This window comes from Cupressus sempervirens, chromosome 10 (genome assembly GCF_028749045.1).
Source record: "Cupressus sempervirens isolate cs-2001-9-10 chromosome 10, ASM2874904v1, whole genome shotgun sequence".
NCBI lineage: Eukaryota > Viridiplantae > Streptophyta > Pinopsida > Cupressales > Cupressaceae > Cupressus > Cupressus sempervirens.
Window position 1 is genome coordinate 686,785,277 of NC_143127.1, and position 25,912 is coordinate 686,811,188.

Consider the following 25,912-nt stretch of genomic DNA (forward strand, 5'->3'; position numbering starts at 1 on the left):
TAGATTTTTGAAGAGCTTAGAGAGATTAAGTGAATTCAAGAAACCAATAGAGATTCAAGGAGTTGGTCAAGAAGATTGAATAATTAAAGAGAATAAAAGAGTGCTAAGTATCTAGAGAAGGACAAATATAAAACCCTAGTTACAATCATGGAAGCTTCATCGACCATCGAAATTAGTCAAATGATTAGTAAAGATCAACTGGTGAATGTCAAAAGTTGTTATACATGCAAAATCAAAGAAATGGGAGATTTTTAAATTAAGGAAGCTTATGAATCTGTGTAATGAAGGAACTTTGAAGGACAAGTTTTAGAGTTTTGAGAGGAAAGAGTTAACTTGAGCCTAGAAATTTCATAATCAAATGGATGAAAATTATTTCAAGAGCAGAGTTCATGCAATGAAGTAGTGGTTGCAGACTGGACTAGTGGATATCACGAGGAAAATAATACATAGGATTACAGGTTATCCAACCCTAGTTAAGAAGAAAATCATGCGATGCTTGAGCAAAGGAGAAATTGAAGCAAATATGTAAGAGCTAAGTGGAATGAATGTGGTTTATCAATTACAAGCATTTTTTATCCACTCATAGAATTTTCAGTGATATTCATCTCTCACAAATTCTATAAATCAAGTAGCTTAAATTCTAAATTTAGATGAAGAGACACCAATCATTGACCAACTTGTAAATATAATTGATTAAAAAAGTGCTGAAAATTTTGAATCAAATGAGAAGCTAATGGATTGGTCAACAAGAAGAATTGAGACCAAGGTTGTGGATGAATTTTTCATAAATATAGTTGAGCATAAAGAGTTATTGCAAGAGAAAGCACAAATTATGATGGAACTTATATAGAAAGTATAAATTCTGTACACAATTTTTTTACATGTGCCGAGATTTACAAACAATATTCAGGAAAACATAGATAAGAATCAAGGTGAGATGAAGTCATCCAATAGTATTATTTCAAAGTGAGTAGGATCTAGCATTGATCACTACTTGGCATAGTGCTAGGTAGGAGTATTCCCAAAGGATATTTCCTAGCCCCCAACTATAAAACCATGTAGTGGAAACACAACAATAAGAAGCAATAATGCAAGATTTGATACCAAATTACAATAATATATTCATCGATATAACTATTACATGAAATGTGTTGGGCTGTAAGGCCTTCCCAGTTACGGCCAAATATAAACCAATTAATAGTTCTACAAGTTTCCTCAAGATTTAATCCAAACCCTAGCTATTCTAGACCCACACTCTAGTAGAAACCTCCAATGAAGATCTCAAATTGTGCTCACAAGCTCACCAAGCAATCTCCTTGTTTTCCAAACTGCATCTAATAGCTCTTCTCTAAATTCACTCTTCAAGCTCCTCCTCTTCTCCATGATGGATGAATAATCACTAAATACCTCCCCAAAACCCCTACTTATAACAATCTAAGCCACAAGTTGTCCTAGAACACAAATTAGATACAAATACATAAATTAAATGCCACAAGTAAACCAACAACAACATTTAAGTGCCCAAAATTGATGTTCAAGTAAAATCATGATATCTCCTAGATCTAAATGAATTGGAACCTATGATTTGAAATTTAGTTATTAATCTAGGCCCTCTTCAATATTTGAAATTTTCATCCTCTAACTCTTTGTGGAAAATTAGTTACACAGCTTGCAATAGGCACCAAATTCCTAAGCAATGTCGAGCTCCACAGATCATGTCAAGCAACCACAGAATGCCAAGAAACCAAGACCATGCCGAGCTCCAAGAACATGCTGACCTCAAAAGACTATGATGAGCTCCAAGACCATGCCAAGCTCCATAGACCATGCCAAGCTCCAAGACCATGTTGAGATCCATAGAACATGTTGAGCTCCTAAAGCATGTTGAGCACCAATCCTTCTTCGACTGAGTACTAGTCCAAGCACCCTCCAAAGAAACTACTGAGCCTCTTCCCATGAAATCCAAAGTAGTCACCAAGAAAACCCAAGATGCTCCTACATCAAACTTCCTGGGTAAGTAGAAAAGTGTGTCCCACACTTTGATGTCCAAAGAAAGAGCAAAAACCATCTTCATCTTCACCAAAGGCTTCCACTCCAACAAGAATAAGAAAACCAATCTACACATCATCCAAATCCACATTATTCTATCAAACACTAGAATCTCAACCATACAATCAGCATGCTCACTCCCAAGAACAAACTAAACATAATGCTTCAACAACAAGACCTCATCCACATTAGCAACTAGTGAATCCACACCAGCAACAAACTCCATATCAGCAACAATATGTAGATCTCCATCAAAACATGCCAAACTCACAACACCAACAATATCACTGCTCACAACAAGATGTTCTACAATACATAACTCACCACCAAGAGCAACTAGATCATCCACAACTGAGTGCTCTACAATTTCCATGTCAGATCAAACCAACTAATCATGAAAACCAACCTTTGTCCCAACATCAACAAGGTTATGAATATCTTTAGCAACAACCTCTAGCTGCTCTACTAGTTCTATATTAGACTTCACATATTGATCAACAAAACCAACCTCTTCCACCTTGACCTTGCTATGCCATCTTCTTTCATGAACAATTCTCTTAACTAGCCAAACAAATCTCTTCCATATCGGTAGAATCCAACTCCACAAACATCTATGAAATGCCTTCCTCATCTTTTCTATAGCTGAACTAGTTTCAAACTAATCAACCTCCTTATCTCAATCAGCCAAACTAGCATCAAATTGAGCAAACATCTTAGAAAATTTCCTCTCCACTATATCATGGAGTTTTGCAATCATCTCAAGGTCTAATCCTCGTAGGGCGATCTCCCAAGATCTTCGTAAACCCTCTGCAACAAATCCTTCCCACACTCCTTGTGACAAACCAAAATTGTTTGCAAGTTATATCGCAACCTACCACCTTGCATGAACAATCAAGAAACACATCACAAGTCTAGGACCATGGATCTACAATCCACAAACTCTCTATAATCATGCCTCAACAAGATCAACATTCCATACTTGCATCTATCCATCCATCTGTAAGTCCTCTACAATTGCAAGTCAGAACCACGATCTACCACCTCACAACCAAGAGATCTAGGACTCCAGAAAGAAGATCCACCAAAAAATCAAGATCAAACCATATTTACTTCTCCAACCTAAGTCCTGGTGTAAACTACCTAAGCAGTGGTGATCTATCTACACACTCAAGAACAACCTTTGCTTTGATACCACCTAATGTAGGGTAGGAGACTCCCCAAAGGAGATTTCCTAGACCCTAGCTATAAAACTAGGTAGTGGAAACACAACAACAAGAAGTAGCAATGCAAGATCTTATACCAAATTTCAATAATATATTCATAGGTATAATTGTTACATGCAATGTGTTGGGCTATGAGGCCTTCTCAGTTATGGAAAAATATAAATAAAGTAATAGTTCTACAAGATCCCTCAAGATCCAATCCAAACCCTAGCTAATCTAAATCTACACTCTGGTAGAAACCTCAAAGGAAGATCTCAACTTGTGTTCGTAAGCCCACCAAGACTAGCTCTTCTCCAAATTTTCTCTTCAAGCTCCTCCTCTTCTCCACAATGGATGAATAATCACTAAAGACTTTTGCAAAACCCCTACTTAGACCAATATAAGCCACAAGTCAGCCTAGAACACAAATTAAATACAAATACATAAATTAAATGCCACAAGTCAGCCAACAACAACATTTAAGTGTCTAAAATCTATGTTTGAGTAAAATCATGATATCTCTTAGATCCAAATGAATTAGAACCCATGCTTCGAACTGTAGTTAGTAATCTAGGCCCTCTTTAATTCCTACAATTTTAATCCTCTAACTCTTTGTGTAAAATTAGTTACATATCCTACAATAGGCACCAAATTCCTAAGCAATGCCAAGCTCCACAAATCATGTCGAGCAACCAAATACCATGCCAAGAAACCAAGACCATGCCAACCTCCAAAGACCATGCCAAACTCAAAGACCATGCTGAGATACATAAACCATGTCAAGCTCCAAGTCCATGCCAAGCTCCATAGAAGATGTCAAGCTCCCTGAGCATGTCGAGCTCCTAAAGCATGCTCAGCACCAATCCTTCTTTGACCAAGTACTAGTCCAAACACCCTCCAAAGAAACTATTCAGCCTCCTCCCATGAACTCAAAAGTAGTCACCAAGAAAACTCAAGATGCTCTTACATCACTACTATATTCTATTGAATGCTCAAGGCACATTTGTCAAGCTTTAGGCAATTGACAACACCATGGGATCCAAATTGATCTCAATTCAAGCAATAATGATACCTCATTTGGAGGTCATTTAGAGAGAAATAAAGATAAACCAATATCTTATCACAAAAGATCATAACTTATTTAAATGCTAAGAGTTTAATTGATTTAGCTACAAAACTAAAAATGTAGAATCAAATTTTGGAGGCAAAAAGAACCACATGGAATCATGCACTAGCCATGATTACCAAAGTTTACAAGGAATTCATTGAAACATATTGATTACTTCAACTCTTTCAATCCCAACAAGAATGACATAAAGTGTTCAAAAATAAGGGGGAAATGTATAGGGAGAATTGTATATGGAAGGAGTGTATTGAAGAAAAGAAGAAGATGTACATGTATAGTACAAAGGTTACAATGAATTTATTCATTATTCATAAGTCATAAGACTTAGGGGGGAGCTCATCTTATCAGATTGTATTGATATGGCAAAGTGATGTAAATATGACAAATTTTATATGTTTTTTTGAGGCATTTTATATGGTATTTTGGAAATATTTTATATGGGTACATTATTCTCTAAAGACATTTCATTATATACATTTACATGTTAGTTCATATATGTCTTATTTTGTATATGTATGTATGTTGATGCCTTATGTTTGCATTTATGTTCACATGTTACATGTTCATGTTGAATGTATGTGATGTAGCCCAAACCCCTTTCAAAATAATACTCAGAAAATATTAACATGAGATAGATTTTTAGAATACCAAATTCTTTATTAAACTTCTCCAACTCTACTCTACCTTACAATGAAAGAAAATGCCTACTTATTGCAATTCTAAAAAATTACCATATTTGGTAGATTTCTGAAAAAATTTGAATTTTCGATTTTTGATAATTTCAAAAACCCATCCTATGAATCCTAATTTTTCCCAAGAAAAGCTCCCAACTAAGGAAAGATGAATTGCAAACGAATCCATAAAATCAAGAATATGATTTCAGATTTATTACAACAGACAACTTTTTTGAAAAAATGGAAAAAAAACACAAAAACCCAATTTTGGAGGTCAAGAAAAAATTTTAGGCTCTCAAAAAAATGTTGAAATGGCTACCTATAAAGATTGGCTTAGTCGGAAATCCAAATAAATCCTCTTCATGCAATTGCTTATAAAATTTCAGCCAAAACTTCCATCTAAGTCAAAAGATATGATTCTCAGAAGTTAATGCATCATTCTCCCCTTGAAAGAAATGCACCTCTTACAAGTGATTGTTTGTGAATTGCTGCAATTTTATTGGATGCAACTACTTTACTACACACTTAGATAACCATGCACTTTCTATTTTAGGTAATCCATCCCATTGTATCAAATATCTATAATGGTCATGCCTTGTGGAAGTAGTCCACTTGTCAAAAAATTTGGCAATCTTTTCCTTCTTTCTATTGGGGAGGTGATGTTGCCAATCCACTCCTTAGTCATCATCTACATTGGGAACATCTCCATGGAATGTGTATAAATTAGAAACATTAAAAATAGGGGAAATGTCAAGATTTTCTGGTAAGATGACCATATAAGCTTTATCATTAATCTTTTTGATGATTTTGCAAGACCTAATATTTTTATACTTCAATTTATGATATATTCCTATAGGGAACCATTCACACCTCAAATAAACCATCACCAAGTCACCAAAAAAAAATATTTGTTGTCTTCAAGTAGCATCTGTAGCAATCTTATAATCCGCATTACCATCTTGTAACTTTTGTCTAACATCTTGTTGGAGCTAGTGAAGGTGTTTAGCAAAGGCAACTCCATCATCACTAATTTTGTCTCCCAAGAGAAGTGACACAAGATCTAGAACACTGTGAAGGTTTCTACCATAAACAATTTGAAATGGAGATTTTTTGGTGGATTTTTTAATATAATTGTTATAGGAAAAAAAATTCTAGGGCAATGCCAATTCCCACTATTTAGGCTTCTCCCCTAAAATGTAGCATAATAGATTTCCCAAACTTTGATTGACTACCTCTGTTTGTCCATGTGTTTGAGGATGATAAGCACTACTAAACTATAACTACATTCTTAATTTCCTCTAGAGAGTCCTCCAAAAATGGCTCAAGAACTCAATGTTTCTATTAGAGGTAATAGTATTTGGAAGGCCATATAAATGAACAACTTCTAAGAAGAATAGTTCTGCTAATCTAGCTACATCATTGGTCTTTTTACAAGAAATAAAGTGGACCATTTTTGAAAAGTAATCAACAACCACAAAAATAGAATCATTACCTCGTTGAGTGTGTGGGAGACCCAATACAAAATCCATACTCATGTTAGTCCATGGTTTAGTGGGTACGGGTAAAGCCATGTACAATCCTATATTCTATGAATGTCCTTCAGACACTTGATAGATTCTACACCTTGCCACATATTTAGTGATGTCCCTCTTTATCTTGGGCCAATAATACTTATCTTCAACCAAGTTTTTTTTTGTCCTTTCCAAAGTGTCTAGCTAGTCAAGCACTATGCAATTCCCTAATAATGTTTTCTTGCATGGATTTTCCCAATATACATACTTGTTTACCCTTAAAGAGGTAACCATCTTGCATAAAATAGTCACCTTTCACATGATCCAACTTACCAGAAGAGAAAGCCTTTAGTTGTTCTAAAAATTTTCAAAAATCATCAATTTCATACAAGGCCTTAATAGCATCAAAACTAGTGACCTTTGTTTCCATTGTGGTTAATAGAGTAGCTGACTGCTCAAGGCATCAACAACCTGACTTTATTTTCTAGACTTATGTTTTAGGACAAAAGTATATCCCTTTAAGAAAGATAACAACTTGGCATGTTGACTATTCAACTTCTTTTATGTGTTGAGATATTTCAAAGCAATATGATCAATAAACAATAGAAACTCATGTGAGACCAGATAGTGCCTCCAATGTCTTAATGCTTGAACAATTGCATAATAGTCCAAATCATAGGTAGAATAATTATTTCTTACTTTATTCAATTTTTCACTAAAGAAGACCATGGGATTACCTACTTGGCTAAGAACAGAATCTATCCCAACATGTGAAGCATCACACTCTACTTCAAAAACTTTGTCAAAATTTGGAAGTGTCAATACAAGAGAGCAGCTTTAGTTACCTTTTTTCTCAAGAATTTAAAACTCTCTTTACCATTCGGTGTCCATGTGAACTCCCTTTCTCTGGTATAGTCTATTATGGGTGCTACAATACTGCTAAAATTTCAGATAAACTTTTGGTAGAAAGTTGAAAATCCATGAAAACTCCATACTCCTATTATACTAGAAGCAACAGGCCATTCTAGGATTGCTCTTGCCTTTTTTGGATCCATTTTAACACTAGCTTGAGAAATGATAAAGCCTAGAAAGGTCAAACTAGTTTTCATGAACCTACACTTCTTCAAGTTTACAAAGAGCTTCTCCTTCCTTAAGACACTCAAGATGATTTTCAAGTGTTGTAAGTTTTCTTCTTAGTACTAGTGCATAGTTCAACAAACTATTAGTTTCATTTCTTTCACAACCTATCTTGCAAACAACATGGTTTCATTCTTCTTTTCGTCCTTTAGAGGCAACAAAACCACTTTAGAGACATCCTTCCAAAATGTATAAGTATTTCTCTCCCCATCATGCATGACCTTAATTCCTATCATACTACCATGGTCTTTCGAACAAAATATGGCAAGCATCCACAGGGATAACATCACACCATATCTCATCCTTATAAAAATTTCCTATGGTAAATCTGACAAAACATCTTTTATCAAATGTTACTTCATTCCCTTTCTTAAATTGTACAATACAATAAGGGTGAGGGCTCTTCTCACATCATAAATTTAATTTCTCTACCATTTCTTTAGATATCATATTCTCACAACTACCCCATCAATAATAACTTTTCATGCCTTTCCACTAGAAGTGCATCTAGTTCTGAAAATTTTGGTTCGGAGCCACGAATCGTCAAAGCTATTTGTAGGAACTTCATCTTTTTTTAGGATGATCATTGATCTCCTCATCATGAGGTTTTCTCCCACATCTAGTGAAACTTCTTGCTTCTCTTCTTCTAGATGAGCCAAGTTCACTCTAGGCTGTCTTCCTTGATTTATCTCTAGCATATTATAATTTGAGCATTCAAAGGCTTGATGTCCTTCTTCTCCACATCTAAAATACATAAAGGGCCTCCATTTTTTTTCTCATCCTCTCCCACTACCATAACCTCATCCTCACTAAAATCCCTTTCTTCTCTCCTATCTTGTAGGATCTTGTCTAGAATTTGTATTTCTTTTGAATCCTTGGGAGGATTCTCCTTGGCCATAGTTAGAACCTCCTCAAAATGGTGTTGAGGGACCGCTTCTTCCTCCTCTATTCCTCTTATTTTAATTTTGATTCTTCTTTTCTTTAGCCTTTAGAGCTAATTCCAATAGGCTTCCTCCATATTGTTAACACGATGCATGCCCAAGTCATCTTGGATAGAGAATTTAAGTCCATTCATATATCTTGCAACCACTTGCTCATCATCTTCTTGATGCTCTATTCTCATGGATAACTTATAGAACTCATTTTTGTACTCTTGTATAGAATTTTTGCTTCAAATTCTAGAACTTACAAAATAGGGTTTGTGAGTAATCTAAATGTAAGAACTTTTCTTGAAGAATTTTTCTCCATCTTACTCCACATTTTGATATTTTCCTTTTTTTTTCTAGTTTGTTCCTTCTGGAGGTGATCCCACCATCATTTCATTTCCTTTTAATTTTGTGTAGGAAAACTTCATCTTCTTTCCCTCTACCATAGGCTTCCATTCAAAAAATTAACTCATCTCATTTAGCTAGTCTATCAACTCTTTTGGCTTAAGACTATGAACATTGTCTGAAACTTCAATCTTGATCCCTTCATTTTTTTTATTCTGATGCCCAATTGCATGCTATCTATGTAGCTCAACTCTTCCAAGGGTTCTTCTTCATTTTCTTCATATTGATTAACACCTCTTCGATTTCCCTCTTCATTTGATTCATCCTCTCCTTGTGCTACTAGTATTCCTTAATTATCCATTCTCCAATTTAGTCATTCAATCTACCTCTACATATCCAACATGAATCTTTGCATTGGAGTGACACCTCCTCTTCCTCTTCCTCTTTCTCTCCCAACCATCTTCCTACTTTGATAGAAAATTATGTAGCCCAAGCCCCTTTCAAAATAATACTCAGAAAATATTAACACAACACAGCTTTTAAAAATACTAGATTCTTCATTAAACTTCTCCAACTCTACTCTACTTACAATGAAAGAAAATGTCTACTTAAATTACAATTCTAAAAATTACCATATTTCACAGATTGCTAGAAAAAATAGAATTTTCCATTTTTGATAATTTCCAAAACACATCCTATGAATCCTAATTTTTCCCAAGAAAAGCCCCCAACTAAGCCAAGATGAATTGTCAACTAATCCACAAAATCAAGAATATGATTTTGGATTTATTACAAAAAACAACTTTCTAAAAAACTAGAAAAAAATACAAAAACCCAATGTGAAAGGTCAAGATGAAATTTTAGGCTCCCAAAAAAATGTCAAAATGGCCACCTATCAAGCTTGGCTCAATCAACAATCCAAATAACTCCTCACACAATTGCCTATAAAATTTCAACCAAAACTCACATCTAAGTCAAAAGTTATAACTCCCAAAAGTTGATGCATCAATATGTATGTTTTCAATATTCATATTTATATCTATGTTTATGTTCATGTCATGTACATGTTATTGATGTTGATTAACTCATATTTTCCTTAAATCACATATAATAATTTGCATGTTATCATCAAATCACATCTCTTAAGGGGGTATATTTGGGTGATTCCTTAATATAATTTTAATGAACAATAAAATTGCATGTCTTAAGGGAAGGTCCTAAAACATACATAAGAATGTGGATTAAAGCATGTAGGTTAAAGAATAAATGGTTCATTAACCAAAAAATAAAATTATTCAATCATTAAAGAATATGTACATAAGAACACACATGTAAAAACATAAACAATGTACATTATATAATTGTTGACACAAAAGTCTACACCCCTACTTGAGGTGTGACCCTAAGTGACCATGTGTAACATGGAAAAAACCTCCAAGTGTGGGACTTATGCTCTAAGGCTAAATCTTTGGAGAAGGCTAACTTCCTTGCTATCAGGATGCACCTAACCTACTACTTGAGAGGAAAAGGGAGAAGGAGAACAAAAAGATATTTTAAAAAGGGAAAGGGGGGTGATGCACCAAATACAATTGTGGTTACAATCTCTTCCTATGACCTCAGGAAACATCACTAAAAATCCAAAAAAACTAATCTTAACTATATTCTACTTCCCAAGGGACTGCATGCAGGTTTGGAGCTAATTGAAGTGTTGAAGGGAAATATATTTCACTATGAAGAAACTGCTAGTAGACTTAACACAACATATGAATCAAGAAAAATAGAAAAGAAACACTCACTACCAAGAAATAAACATGCACAAGTTAATGAATGGAAAGATAGGTAACAAATAAAGATTTCATTAATGGAAGTCAAAAATTGTTGAGCATAATGCTACTACAAAATACAAACATAGAAGAAACCTTAAAACATATTTACAACTACCTATTAAAGAGTTCACTCATAACTCTGATCTAACTTGAAGTTCAAACCCCAACCAAGATGGAGTTGAGTTATAGAGGAGAGAAATTACTAAGAACCAAAATGAAATCTGATCATGAAGTGCAATCTTCCCATGAAGTAAGAGGAAGAAACCTAAATCAATGCATGCAACTATAAAAGAGATCCAATCACCAAATATTTGATCATTTCATGCATTAAATAGGAATGGATTGCATTGGTATTATGCAAACAAGGCCCGAGAAGTCATTGGGAATTGAAGAATTGGCCTTGATAATGTGTCATGGACAAAGAAAACTATGGGGAAGGATAATAGGACATGTTATCTACCCACAACATGCAAGATTAACCATGGGGGGATCTATTTTCCCCAAAATTAAATGTTGGTCATCGATATAGATCCTCCATTGAAATGAATGACCTAGATGCTATAGGAAATATCCCCAATGAGAGATTAATTCATCACCGTTGATGTAGATCTTCCCCTTGAGATGGACGACCAAGATGCAAGAGAATCTCCTTCAATGAGAGATTAAAATGAAACCATTGATCAAGATGAGCTTTATATCTAGTGGACAACTAAGATGTAGTGAGGAGACTCCAAGATGAGCCAAATCCAATGGTTGTCATGCAATTTTAGACCTCAAAAACTCATAGAGACTCTGCAGTATGAAGAAACTCTAGAATGGAGACCCATGGCAACATCTCACACAATTTTGGGCTTTGGATCATCAAAGAAATATTGTAATATGTGGAAACATTAGAATGGTAACACATGGCAACATCTTGAATTTTCAAGATGGATAGATAGCTTGTGAAAATATGAGAACCATCAAATCTCGTAGCCAGTTAGCTTGACCAAAGGAAAGTTGAGCTAACTCAGTCAAAAGCACAAATTATATCTTGGTAAAAGAACAAACTTGGTCAAAGAAGGGACCGAGATAACATGAAATGTTAGCCACCAATTTTAGTGCAATGACCCATTATAAGAAAAATAATCTATTGAAGGTCTTTCTAATGAGATATCAACAATGGGCTGAATGGGGGGCAAAATTGGCCAACATTCTTTGTGACTCAGAGGGGATTCTTTCTTGCTAAGCATGGATCAGTGGCCTTAAGAAATCCATTGGGCATGGAGTCACCAAAAGAGAAAAAGACACCATTCCACCTACAACTTCATAAAAACCTGCCTCTACAACTAGAAAAAATACAAAAAAAAGCTATATCCAAGAGGGAATATATGTCCTTGTGCACTTCTTGGAAAGGAGAAAAAAAACCTAGTCTAAGATGTATTGGAATTTACAAGACTAAAAAAACAAACAAAGCCATCGACTGGCTTGTTGAAGTAACTTCCTTTCTTCTTTACCTTGGAATGTTTGACATGTTCAAGCATCATCCTCCCACCATTAAATGGTAGGCTACAATACAACATTTCACATGTACCAAATATAAAAGGCAGATCTCCCTATTGATCATACCTATCATTTTGATGAATTAAATCATTCTTTATATCCTTGAAGACCAAAATGTCATCATTGGTCTCTTAAGAGAACCACATTCCTTCTAGCTGATCTATTTGTTCTTGTTTCTCAAAAGCCTCAACTAAAGTTGACCTAGGTAGGACTTCTTCATTTTCTGTAGTAGAGGTAGGGAACTCATTGAAAGGGTCAGCTATCATCTCATCCTCCTTGTGCACCAAATTGTTTTTGTCCCTGCTACTCTTTCACACCTTGGATCAGATTTGGGATGACAACATCTTGCTCATGGATAACATAGACTCTTGGCTCAACCTCATCCATATGCATGAATGGATCCAAGTAGTCTTCCTCCTTGTCAAAGAGAGTACAATTCATATTTTTAGGACTAGTTGTGTAAGACTTTATATGATTAGTACTAAATGACTCTTCTATAATGGAGGTCTTTGTGCCATTTCTAGTTCTAAAAAACATGAAAGACCAATCAGCAACAATATATCCACCACTATTTTTAGCAGTAATTTCTCTAGATAAGGAAATGATAGAGTGTGTAGGTAGGTCTATAACAGATATATCTTGCAAAATAGTGTAGCCAAGACATGCATGTAGGCTCACTTTTAAATCTTTGAATATCCCTACTATTCTACAAGAACTTCCATCTAGCTAAGTTACCCCTTTAGTCATAGGCTCATGCTTTATGCCTAGCTTTGCAGCAACCCTCTTAGGCATGACCAATGTGCTAGCACAAGAGTCTTTCATGCAACTATGAACTATTTTATCTCCTATGATTAAAGGGATATAAAAAGGAGGTGGCTTTATTTTCTTACTTTGATATTCCTCCTTGTAGAGTTGTGCATGGATGGCTGCAACACTATTGTTCTCTTGACTTCTACCACCAAAATCCCCCTTACCAAAATGGCATAAGAATCATTTCCATGTGTTTGAGCTTGATATCTAACATTGGGCTGATTTGCACCATACTAGTGTCCTAATGTTCTTGGTCCCTCCTACATAGTCAAAGCCTAAGAAAATGCACCTTTCTCATCATATTGATAACCATGTGTGTATCCTTGTTGTTCATGAACAAAATTATTTTGATGAACAAGTGCTTGGGTCTAATTTGGGGCTGTATGGGGCACATTATTGAAACATTTATTTTGGATCCATTGAGCTTGTCTTTGATGTGTTGGCCTATTTGACTATAAATTCTAATTGTAAGGATGAGGGTACCTAATAATTTGAGATTGTTATCCTTTGAGAGTTGTCATCTCATTTCCAAGGGTTCAAATTAACAAATTTTACTGACCAATAGCATGTTTAATAAACTTTGTCTCCAAGCTTTGATCCTGAAACTTCCTATCCGTATCAAAGTTGTGATATCTAATTGTACCTATACTTTACATCATAACCCAGACCATGGCTATGAGTTTTTCTATCTTGTTAGAAGATGTAGAAGCTATTGGATCAACAATAAGTGGCTAACTTGTAGATGCAACTAGAACAAGAGCCACTGCAAGTTGATGCATAGTCATATCTAGAAATAGAGGCGATGGAGGCGTTGGAGCCAATTTTCCACTTTGAATCAAATTATTTCTTGCTCTTATAGCAAAGTCATATGCAACAAGTAGAGTATCTCCTCCCATTATGTGTAGTGTAGATGTGATTTCACTATCAAAAGATCTAATGTAATGCAAGAAAGCCAGGAAGAGGCTTCACTACAACAAGAATTATGTCTCATTTTTTCTAGAATCTATAGTTAAAATCAGCCATGCACTCATGGGGTGTTCTCTTAATTGTGTTCAACTGCTCCAAAAGTGAGAAATTGCCACTATTGTCTTCAAAATATTTGCACAACTTTTTACCCAACTCATTCTAGTTATTGATGGACTTGTGTGGTAATAATCTATACCATTGTAAGGCCTTATCTTTTAATGTTGAAGCTAAAAGTCTAACAACAACATCATCCTCTATGATACCATGAATATTATAGACATTTGAAATTTATTGAATATGTTATATGGAGCAAATGGAGGTTTCACCAGTGAAGCCTGGTATACTTTTAAGTGCAACTATTGGTATATCATGTCTTTGAGACAATATGAGTGGGTTACCACCATTAAAGGTAGAAAACCCCTAATTTCTAGGGAGGGACATGTGAAATAATGATCTATTCAAATGAAATGATGGTGCCTTAGGTCATGATCTATCAATTGGGGGAGTAGAAAGAGATCTAGGAGGTTTATGTGCTACTGCTAAACTATTAATTGGTGATAGAGAAAGTCTACTTCTTTTTCTTCTAGGATTTGAAAATGAAAGCTCAGTAAACTAAAAATTACTTCTAGAAGATGCCCTTGTTTGAACCTTGGGCATGAACTACAACACTTTTGGTCTAGAAACCAAGATGTAGAGATGGAGTCACCATGTGCTTGAATGTAAGCCTCTTGAAGGATAGAATGCTAAGAGTAGCATTATCCTCTCAGCATAGAAGTTAAAGTCCTTAATTTGACACCAGCAAACCACTAGACTTCTTAATAAGACTGAATGGTGTCCCACAAGGCATGCCAAAAACTATTAATACAAAAATGTGCACCCATTCTTGATGCATGACCCTCAAGTGACCTTGTGTAACATGGAAACAATCTTCAAGTGTGGCACTTGCGCTCTAAGGCTAAATCTCCAAAGAAGGTTGACTTCCTTACTATTAGGATGCACCTAAACTACTACTTGAGAGATAAAGGGAGAAGGAGAACAAAAAGAAATTGCAAAAAGGGAGAGGTTGTGATGCACCAAATAGAATTTTGGTTACAATATCTGCCTATGACTACACAAAACATCAATGAAAACCCAAAACACACTAATCTTAAATCTATTCTACTTCCTAAGGGACCACATGTAGGTTTGGAGCTGATTGAAGTGTTGAAAGATATTTCACTATGTAGCAACTGCTAGAAAAATTAACACAACATATGAATCAAGAAAACTAGAAAATAAACATTCACTGCAAGACAATAAACATACACAAGTTAATAAGTGGCAAGATAGGTAAGAAACATAGATTTTATTAATTGAAGGAAAAAATTTCAAAGCATAATGATGCTACAAAATACAAATAGAGAAGAACCCTGAAAACATATTTACAACTACCTTTCAAAGAGTTTAGGCATAATTGTGATCTAACTTGGAGTTCAAACCCCATCCAATATGGAGTTGAACTACAAAGGAAAGCAATAATTGAGAGTCAGAATGAAATTTGATCATGAAGTGCAATCTTCCCATGAAATGATAGGAAGAAACCTAATTCAATGCACCCAACCATAAAAGAGATCCAATCACCAAAGATTTGATCATTTCATGCAGTAAAGAGTTATGGAGTGCATTGGCGTCATGCAAACAAGGCTTGAGAAGTCAATGGGCATTGAATAATTGGTCTTATGATGTGTCATCAACAAAGAAAATTATAGGGAAGGATAACATGACATGTTATTTTCCTACAACATGCAAGGTCGACTGGTGGGGAAATTTATTTTCTCTAAAAATAAATGTTTGTCGTCAATATAGATCCTCCATTGAAATAAATGGCCCATATGTCATGTGAAATCTCCCAAATGAGAGATTAAGTCGCCACTGTCAATGCAAATCTTCCCCTTGAGATGGACAACTAAGATGCAAGAGAATCTCCCTCAATGAGAGATTAAAATGTTATCATCAATCAAAATGAGATTTATCTCTAGTGGATGGTTGAGATGTAGTGAGGAGACTCCAAGATGAGCTAGATCCAATGGTTGTTGTGCAATTTTGGGCTTCATATCCTTGCAAAGACTCTATGGAGTGAAGAAATACTAGAATGGTGATGCGTGGTAGTGTGACACAATTCTAGGCTTCAAAGCATTGAAGGAACAAGATAGTGTGAGGAAACACTAGAATGTTGACACACAACAACATCTCATGCCTTATCATTTGACAGATTAAACGATGATCTTATAATCTTTTGTTGAATCTCTGTCATCAATCTGTGCAATTCATGTTGTGTTAAAAACAAGAATCGAAGATGGGACCCTTGACCACTTGGCACAATTATGGACCTTGAAACCTCATGGAGACTCTACAGTATGAAGAAACATTGGAATAGAAACATGTGGTAATATTTCACATAATTCTAGGCTCTGGAGCATCAAAAAAATATTGTGGTATAAGGAAACATTGGAATGGTGATCCATAGCAGCATGTCACACTTTCAAGAAGATGGGCAGATAGCTCATGAAAATACAAGAGTTGTCAGATCTCATAGAAAATCAAAACCAAGGGGAAAGTGAACTAACTCAATTAAAAAAATAAACTGTAGCTTGGCAAATGAACAAACGAAGTTAACTCAGTCAAGGAAGGGACCAAGCTAACATGAAATGTTAGCTGCCAACTTTAGCGTGATGACCCACTGCAAGAAAAATAACCCATTGAAGGTATCTCCAATTGGATATTAGCAATGGACTGAATGGAGGAAAAAATGGCCAACAATGAATTAAGAACATAAAAAATACACTAAAGAACACATGGAATCATTTAATCACTAGAAAGAATACATAGAAACATACATAAAAATAACATCTTTCAAAACACATATATACATCAAACTATCTAATGCACACACAAAAAATCTCTTAAGGGGAGGTCCTAGAAGAGGTTATCTTACTTGAGGATGCCTTAAGGGGAGGTCCTAAGGGGATGTCTTAAGGGGAGGTCCTAAGAGTATGTCTTAAGGGGAGATCCTAAGGGGATGTCTTAACAAGATGTCTTAAGGGGAGGTCCTAAGGGGATGTCTTAACAAGATGTCTTAAGGGGAGGTCCTAAGGGGATGTCTTAAGGGAAGTCCTAAGGGGATTTCCTAAGGGGGTGTCTTAAGGAGATGTCTTAAGGGGAGGTCATAAAACATAAATAAGAACATAGATCAAAGCATAGGTTAAAGCATAAATAACATCTTGAATATATATAAGAACATATAATCTTACATTATAAGAACATATATAATCATACATTATATGAACATATAATCATACACAATCTAATATACATAAGAACACATAATCATAAGATCATATCTACCAAGTACATGTCTTAAGGGGAGGTCCCAAGGGTATATATTACTTGGGGATATATGTAAGAACATACATAAAGACATAGATCAAAGCATAAATAATAACTTGAAGCATAAATTTAATATCTAACCTTTGAATCATCAAAATATAAATAACAACACACATAATTTAGCGTATCCAGGATTCATAATCCAATGTATACATTTATAAAACATGTATGTCCAAAACCCAATGTACATTAAATACAAAAGTATGAGAGCTACATTGTTTAGCTTCTAGAGCTCGACAAACATTGTATTGTTAGGATCCTCTCTATTTTTTATTATCTCTAGAATTTTTTATGTTCTTCAATAGAGAGTTTCCACATTTGATTTTTGCAACATCCTCTTCTTCGTATTGCCTCAAATTGTAACTTTGTCACTATAACATGGTTATTGTAATTTAAAGTTTTCTCTCTACGCATGTATTCAATAAATTCAATACAACTTCTATTTTCCCTTGTATGTTGATAATATGTGCCTACAACGATAGCTAAACCAATTGGATATGATTGTCCATTAGAATCTATAGTTCCTTCTAGAAACTTGTGTTCCTCTTTTGTACATCCTAGAATATAATAGTCTACATTTTTTGCATTATCTACTAATGCTTCGACAACAAAAATGTCTCCTGAACATGTACATAAAAATAGAAGTACATTTATTTTAAGTGATCAAAATTATTTATATATAAATTGATATTTTAATGAACATATACATATATGCACAAACCTATGGCAACTAAATCACAAATGCACTCATAATTGGGCGAATATATAGGATCATTAATGTCAATGTCAACTTCAACATCTTCAAAAGGAAGATGTCTAACTATCGACTTCAAATTCCAATGTGAAACATATCCTTTTGAAATATTCTCATATTCACTCATTGGATTGTTCTTAATGCAGTCAACACAAAAACATGATGTTTCTGTTGCTTTAATCAATGGAGGTTTGTGGTGTCTTGTAGTCGTCACTTGATGTAAACTTCTAATACTAGGAATTACTTGACAATTGTAAAGATTGAATCTATCTATATCTATTACAAATATGAAAAATAATTGTCACATTTTAAGATAAATATAATTAAAAACTTGAATTTGATGAATACACTAAATATATATAAATTACCTTTCACTTCCCAAAAATAGTGCTTGTTGTGTTTAGTGTCTTGACTAGCAAAATGAACCTTGCACCATTCAACAATTTGATTTGCACTATCTATCATATTACTTATATGTATAATACACATGCATATATATGATGGTTCTATATAATAATTTTAAATTTAACTTGAAAATGTCTAGATCTAGAGAGAAGATATATATAAGTATTAAACTGACTAAATGCACATGTACCTACAAATTCATGTTGTCAAAGTTCACAATTATACATGCTCCTAATCCATCATGATCTCCTTTTACATGTCCACTTTCAAAGAAGTTCCACAAAATCCTAACATTACTTCTAGCATGTTGCATGACTAACCAATTAAGTGTTTTTGTAGATTTAAATTATCCTGAGAACATGAAATGAGCTATAATATATATATATATATATATATATATATATATATATATATATCAAATTGAAATACATATACACATACATATTTAAGTTAAATAAAGTTTTAAAAAAATACATACATGCATGTACACTAACTTGTACAACTATCAAACCAAATTAGTGCTCTGAAACATTTATTCCATGATTTCTAAGATCTTCATAGAACATTGCAAAAAAAATGAGCCACATAACTCCTATCATGAACTCTATCATAATTGATATAGAAATGAACCTCCTTGATGATAATGCACCCAGTTTGGTACAAACTTTCTATCTCATACACATCAAATCATACATGTCTATAGGTCACTTGCACAATATTGCAACTTGTTTAGAATGACAATATTGACCTTGAAGCTCTATTTGAGGTGAAAATGTAGAGTTCTTAGAGAAACCTACAACTAAAATAATACAACCAAGTGGAAAACAAATTTTTTGATTCACAAAACTATTTAGCTTGCCATTGTGCACCACGATAATGTTGGATATGTGAATATATCAATGGACAAAATTTGTTCATAAACCCGTCATACCACAATTCACTCTCCTTCAATACAATTATTTTAGATTCATCTCCTAACTTAGTTTGGTATGTCTTATATTCATGTCTCATCCATGAAACTGGTGTTGATTCATTAATATTCTCAACATGTAGTTTAAATCTCCACAATCTTTTCATTTATTTTTGATACATTATATGTCCACTATTTAATGAAATACTACTTTGTACAACTATAAATTTGTCTTTGCAATGCTTTTTAATAGTGTTATTAGATACCATATCCTTAGATGGAATTTGACTAAAAAGTAGCTCCTCATCCATATCCATCAAATTTCCTATGCCTAATAATGTGTTTCTATCATTAGTACTACCAATTTGTTCCTCTTCTTGAATCACATCCTCTTCATGAATCTCATCCTCTTCATGAATTTTAAAAGGTTGATTTTGATTACGTTTTGTATGACCTTTTATTTTCTCATCTCTTATTTTATCATATTTCCTTGATCTACCCTTTTTATGACCCATTAAATGCTTTGATGTACAAAAAAATGTTTCAATTTAGATTTTAGTAAATACAATTCAAAACACTTCAATTTAAAGTACAAAAATATTGTGATGAAGAAAATATACCTTGACAATGATCCTTCATAATTGTCTTTCAACTCTATGAAAAAATTGACAAAAAATGCTTTAAAGAATATTTTTCTCCCCAAAAAATGCTTTATTTTTCATCAAGTATTTCTAAATTATGAATTATTTATTTATTTATTTTATATGAAGCCGCCATGTGACCACTAGAGATTGTGTTGAGTCGGCCTAGGTTATGACTGAAAGGGTTATGGCCAAAATGGTTATGACCGAAAGGGTTTTGACTGTAACTGTCTATGTGGCATCCTTTGTGGTAGCCACACAAGAAAAAACTATAGTTTCCAAAAACTGCTCACTTCCAAGGCTTATTTCTCCATAGCATGTGAATAGGGGTAGGGGATTATTTGAAGAGTAGGGTTGAATGCATGCGGAGTGATGCATGCAGAGCCACACACCTTGCGGTGCTTACATGAATAACCTATCAAAGTGATGTTCTTTCAGCAATTTTCTAATGCCCAACTATGTTGTTCGCATTTTGAGTAGTTATAATATGTTATAATTTTAAAATATTACAAGTAGGTATTTTAAGATTCAAGAAGATGTCACTTCAAAAAAAATACTAAATAATGTTCAAAAAAATTAAAATTTTATATGTGCCTCTAAAGGGGAGAGTCCTCATCAAGAATATGTATTTTTTTTCCAAAAAAGTATTGATTTGATAGAAAAAGTTTGATGAGAAAATAAAGTTGTCAATTTTTGATAAGTTCGACTTTGAACACTTATAGTTGAAAACATATACATTGAAAATGAAAAAATAAAATAAAATAATTCCACTAGTTATACATGTCAACTATAACATATTACAAAATTAGAGCAAAATATGATCATTTGAATATATTTGTTATCCTCTATTGAACACAGAAATTAGTATGATGATGAGAGGATAAGCTTACATAGGTGTGTCACATAAAAAGATGTTTTAGACACCATGTGCTTAATTAGAGTGCAAACAACTGTATTGTCTATATGACAACTCAATTGATTATGCAAACTCCTACACTGTAGACACCATGTGTTAAATTAGAGTTGCTAACTCTTGTATTGTCCACAAGACAACTCATATGAGTACGCATACTCCTAGGTGTCTAACTAATAAATAATAAAATAATGCATTAACCTCTGTAAACTTAAGTATAGTGTAATAATAATTAATTATTTACACTAACAATTTTAAAAACATTTGTACAAGCTTATTGTTTGAGAGGCTTAGGAGTTAATACATTTGGACACCCTCTCTTATAATTGAGCTTCTATCATGCTCATTTTGTAATTATAAAGCTAAAAATATGAAATTCAAAGTTGTTGATAGCTTGTTGGACATGAATTCTCAAGTTACTTATGTAGGATTTAGAGATGTTGCCCAAACTAATTTTGGGGCCCTCAAATCTATCTCTAGTGAGTGATTTTGTGAAAATGTTTTGAAATTGCTACTTTGATACTTAATTTGATTTTCATGGGTTTAATTCCCCCTTATAATATGATATATAAAAATAATCTCAATGTGCTTGTTTCATTTCTAGAAGTCTAGGTTTTGATACCATATGATTCATCTCCTCAAACTCTCTTTTGTCTTCATGATAGATGAAGGAACACGATCCATAAAATTGGTTAAAAAAAATTTCTCCCACAATAGAATTTATATAAACATGAATCGTAGAAATGCACAAACATGAATTGTAGAAATGAACTGATACTATATTAAAAAAAATTATACACTAGATCAATTCAAGACCTATTTATCTTCACTAATCAATTTTGAATTAAAGAAATCTCATATTATGATTGTGGTCTTAAAAAGACAACACCATTCCATATGTTTAAATCTAGCAGACAAATACAATGTCAATATGAATGTTTAACAGCCACTTAAAAGGCCTCCAAATATACCATAGGAAAAAACCAGTACACAATTATGATGAAAGCCATTACCAACGTAGTGTAGAGGTAGTTTAAACGCAAATGGAGAAATAAATGTTGAGAACACCCATGTTAAGCCCACAATGCAGTTCGTAAGGGGCTGTGTAAATGACTCTGAAAGCTACGTGTTCCCAGAAAAATAATAGTTTGCCGATCTTCTCCCTTTAATTTGTTATAATGTGATTAAGGGAAGCCTCAAGCTATTTATGCCGAAGAATCAATATTCAAGCCCATTTTAAATGGGGCTCGATGTACAATAAAATATTTGTAATGAAATTGAGCTTTTTTAACTAGTAAAATATATTTGTAATGAACTGAGCTTTTATTTTTAATTAACTTGTTAGAAGTTAATTGGGATCTGTATATAACTGAAAATGATATAAAGTTGAGATTAATATTAAGATTTAAGTTTCAAATTAAAAATCATTTTAAAGATATTTACATAAATTAACATTTTTATTAATTATTATAATGATAAGAAAATAAATTTCTAATATAAAAAGAAAGTATTTTAAATGATTTACTATAAACAATTTCAGTTCATAGATTAAATTATTCTAAAAAATAAAAATTATGTTTTACCCTGAACATATAGCTATTTCATTAATAGTGGACAGACAAACTTACAGTTTTACAAAGTAGTAGGAGTTGTTGAAAGTAGTAAAACATTAAACATAATTTGTAGGTATTAACAATTTCTAATATGCACTCTTTCTGCTAGTCTTGCCCCAGCTCGCCTGGTGACAACCTATAGATTAAAAAGAAAAAGAAAAACAGTTTCTAAGCTATAGACTCTCTACCTTAGGTAAGACATCAAAGCTAGCTATTTTTGTTTGATTATAATATTGACCAGAAGGCGAGCCTTTAGGAAGAAGGGCTAGCATAACAGGGCCTTTTGCTCCTTCATCAGTTGAAAGTGTTCCCGCATTTAAATTTATATCAGTGCTTATAAATCCCGGATGAACACAATTCACATAGAAATCAGGATGCTGGAGAGCCAGAAGACGAGTGTAAGCATTAACAGCAGCCTTAGAAATGAAGTAAGCTGAATGTTTAACAGGCCAACCATTGCTTTTCAACAGTCCATGTTCAAAATCCTTCAGATACTCTTGGAGGAATGCATCTATTCTATCCTCTGTCAAATCTTTGAGGTTGCTCAGCTGCTGTCTAAGAGCCTCACTTGGAATGTACTGTAATAAATATCAGACACACAGAAATTTGTAAATAAGATATGACACATACTTAAAAATAATACTTTGATTTAGAATTTACGTACCTCTAGGACCCCGGCACGAGAAGATACATTTACAATTCTACCACCACCTTCACTGGCATGTTTCATAAGAGAAAGAAAAGCTTCCACCATTTTTTTAGTGCCATAATAGTTAATCTCAATGCACTCCTTTGCCTTTTCATATGACTCAGATATTCCTTCCACTGTTCTTTCAGGAGAGGTCTTTTTCGAACAGGGTAAAGTGTTAATAAAAGGATCTCAAAATGCATGAAAATAAATCAGTTAACTAAAGGTACTTACAAATAACATGATGGGATTACTTTTGTTGGCCTTGGCAATATCATAATCTATTTCAAGCCCTGCTACTGCAGCATTATTCACCTGTATTTTCAGGGTTGATCAGCAATACCATGATATTCCAAGTGGACTAAAAGAGGAATAATCTGAACCGGGAATGGACTGTTGTAGTTAGCTACAAAAAGCCGACAGTTAAAACTTATTTGATATTTAGGAATAAATAATATTACAATGGTTGGCATTATAGTTTCCATAGTTTATGCTGAAATCATAGTGCTTTTAAACTTGCTATGCATAATTTACATTGATGTTTTAAATTGGGAAAAAGAAAAATAAAGTAGCATCAGATATCACCTAACACAGTTCTGAATTGAAAAAAATTAGAAATAAATCACCTAACACAGTTCTGAATTAAAAAAAAAAATTAGAAATAAAAATTCATCTGAAAGAATTTAGTAAGTATTAGATGTGAAGAAACTCTTAAAATAAATTAGAAAGACAAGTACAATCAGGTTTTTAGTAGATATTAATTTTCCCTGTTACATCTTGAAATAAGATTGTTTCGAGATCTGTTGTGAATGTTTTTATATGTATATTTCAGACCAAGAAGATTGTTTCTAGATCTGTTGTGGATGTTTTTATATGTATATTTCAGACCAAGAAGAGGAAAATGAAGGAATGGGGCTGCAGACACAGTCTTAAGGAGGGAAAAGAAAGGACTAAAAATCAAAGAGCTAGATATTTAAATACAAAGAAAAAAAATCAGATGTTCAATTAATGTTTGTTAGAATAACCCTTATTACATTAATATGGAATAACCTAATAAGTATTTGGATATGACAAAATGTCTTACATTAAATTCAAAACACAAATACAACCAATTACTTTAATTATTTAATAGTTTTCCATGGTTCATATTGAAATAAGACTGTCTTTATGTTTTTATTTTATTATTGATGTTTCTCATCAGAGAGAGGAAAGAGAAGGAATAGGATGCATATATGCTCTTCACTTTAAGAAATAAGGGGCAGGAAGGCCAAGAAAACAAGAAAAGAAACGAGACCTTTATATAAGGAGATAATTAAAATAACTTAAATTAGATGTAATTTGAAATAATTTAACAGGATTTAGATCTCAAGAAAAACCTTCAAATAATTTCAAAAGACAGATACAACAGATTTGTTTTCTATAATCCGTGTTAAAATAAGATTGATTTTAGATTCATTGTATATATTTTATATCTTGATATCTTGAATCAGAAAGAAGAAAGTGAAGCAGAGAGATACAAACATGAACTTAAAAGATAGAAGGAAGACCAAAAGGAAAGAAGACTTCTACATAAAAATGTCAAAATTAGAAAATAAATTCATCTTAATTACTATTATTAAAACTATTCAAAAGCATCTTTCTTCTTTAACAATCCTCCATTTTCTATGCTGCTTCTAAGACCATGTTTACATCCTACTCAATTAAATATTAAGATAACTAACTTTGCCCTAGTTTCAGACAGAACAATCCTTGTTCATAAGGAATCTGATCTGTAAAAAGGGTATCAACGGAGAGGATCGTAATGGAAAAAATAGCAATACTGCTACAGAACAGATTACAAATAATTTTAAAAAGGAGCTGATAAGTAAATGCTGCAGAAAAGGGCAATATAATAAATTACCAGTATATCCAGCTTCCCATATTTCTGTTTCACCCAATTGGCCAATGTATGGATACTCTTCTCATCATGCACATCCAGCTGATGGAACACAACATTATGAAACCCTTGTTCATTAAGAGCCTTGGTTGCAGCCATACCTCTTTCTTCATCTCTTGCAGTTAATATCACACAAATCCCATGCTCTGCCAATTGATGCACAATTGCATACCCAATTCCCTTGTTCGCCCCTGTTACCACCGCCACCGTCTCCTCCTTCCACCATCTGAATTTCACATTTTCTAGGGTTTAATGTCATTAAAGAAAAACGTTATAATGAAACAAACGGAAAAAGGAAAAAAAGAAAACCAGTACCTATTGTTCGGAGATTCAGAGATCTCCATTGCTCTGTTGTGTTGTAGTAGACAACGAGCCTCTTTGCAGCTTTTCAATTTAATTTGCAGTCTTAACTCGAGCAGATGGGCAGATTGAAGGTATTGCGTTTCAGTTATACTTCACATTCTATGGTCTTCAATTACTTTGATTGTATTGATTTGGTGTAGGTATATCCC

At 33.5% G+C, this 25,912-nt stretch overlaps 1 protein-coding gene across 1 annotated transcript; it reads right to left on the minus strand.

Moving 5' to 3' along the window:
• Nucleotides 1-22,735: 22,735 nt before the first annotated feature.
• On the minus strand, nucleotides 22,736-25,877 carry LOC149535703 (short-chain dehydrogenase/reductase 1-like). The gene is made up of 5 exons (XM_089804214.1): nucleotides 25,716-25,877; nucleotides 25,365-25,626; nucleotides 23,699-23,779; nucleotides 23,441-23,620; nucleotides 22,736-23,354 (listed from the first exon to the last, which is right to left on the minus strand). Exons 1-5 carry the CDS (start codon nucleotides 25,742-25,744, stop codon nucleotides 22,950-22,952), a joined length of 957 nt encoding a protein of 318 aa, XP_089660340.1. The 5' UTR covers nucleotides 25,745-25,877; the 3' UTR covers nucleotides 22,736-22,949.
• Between the last annotated feature and the right edge of the window lie 35 nt (nucleotides 25,878-25,912).

Coding starts and splice junctions, on each gene's coding strand:
- LOC149535703 (XM_089804214.1), bottom strand. CDS start 25,744: ATGGAGATCTCTGAATCTCCGAACAATAG. Junction 23,621..23,698: donor GTAATCCCATCATGTTATTT/GTAAGTACCTTT, acceptor TGTTCGAAAAAG/ACCTCTCCTGAAAGAACAGT. Junction 23,355..23,440: donor CTCGTGCCGGGGTCCTAGAG/GTACGTAAATTC, acceptor TATTTATTACAG/TACATTCCAAGTGAGGCTCT.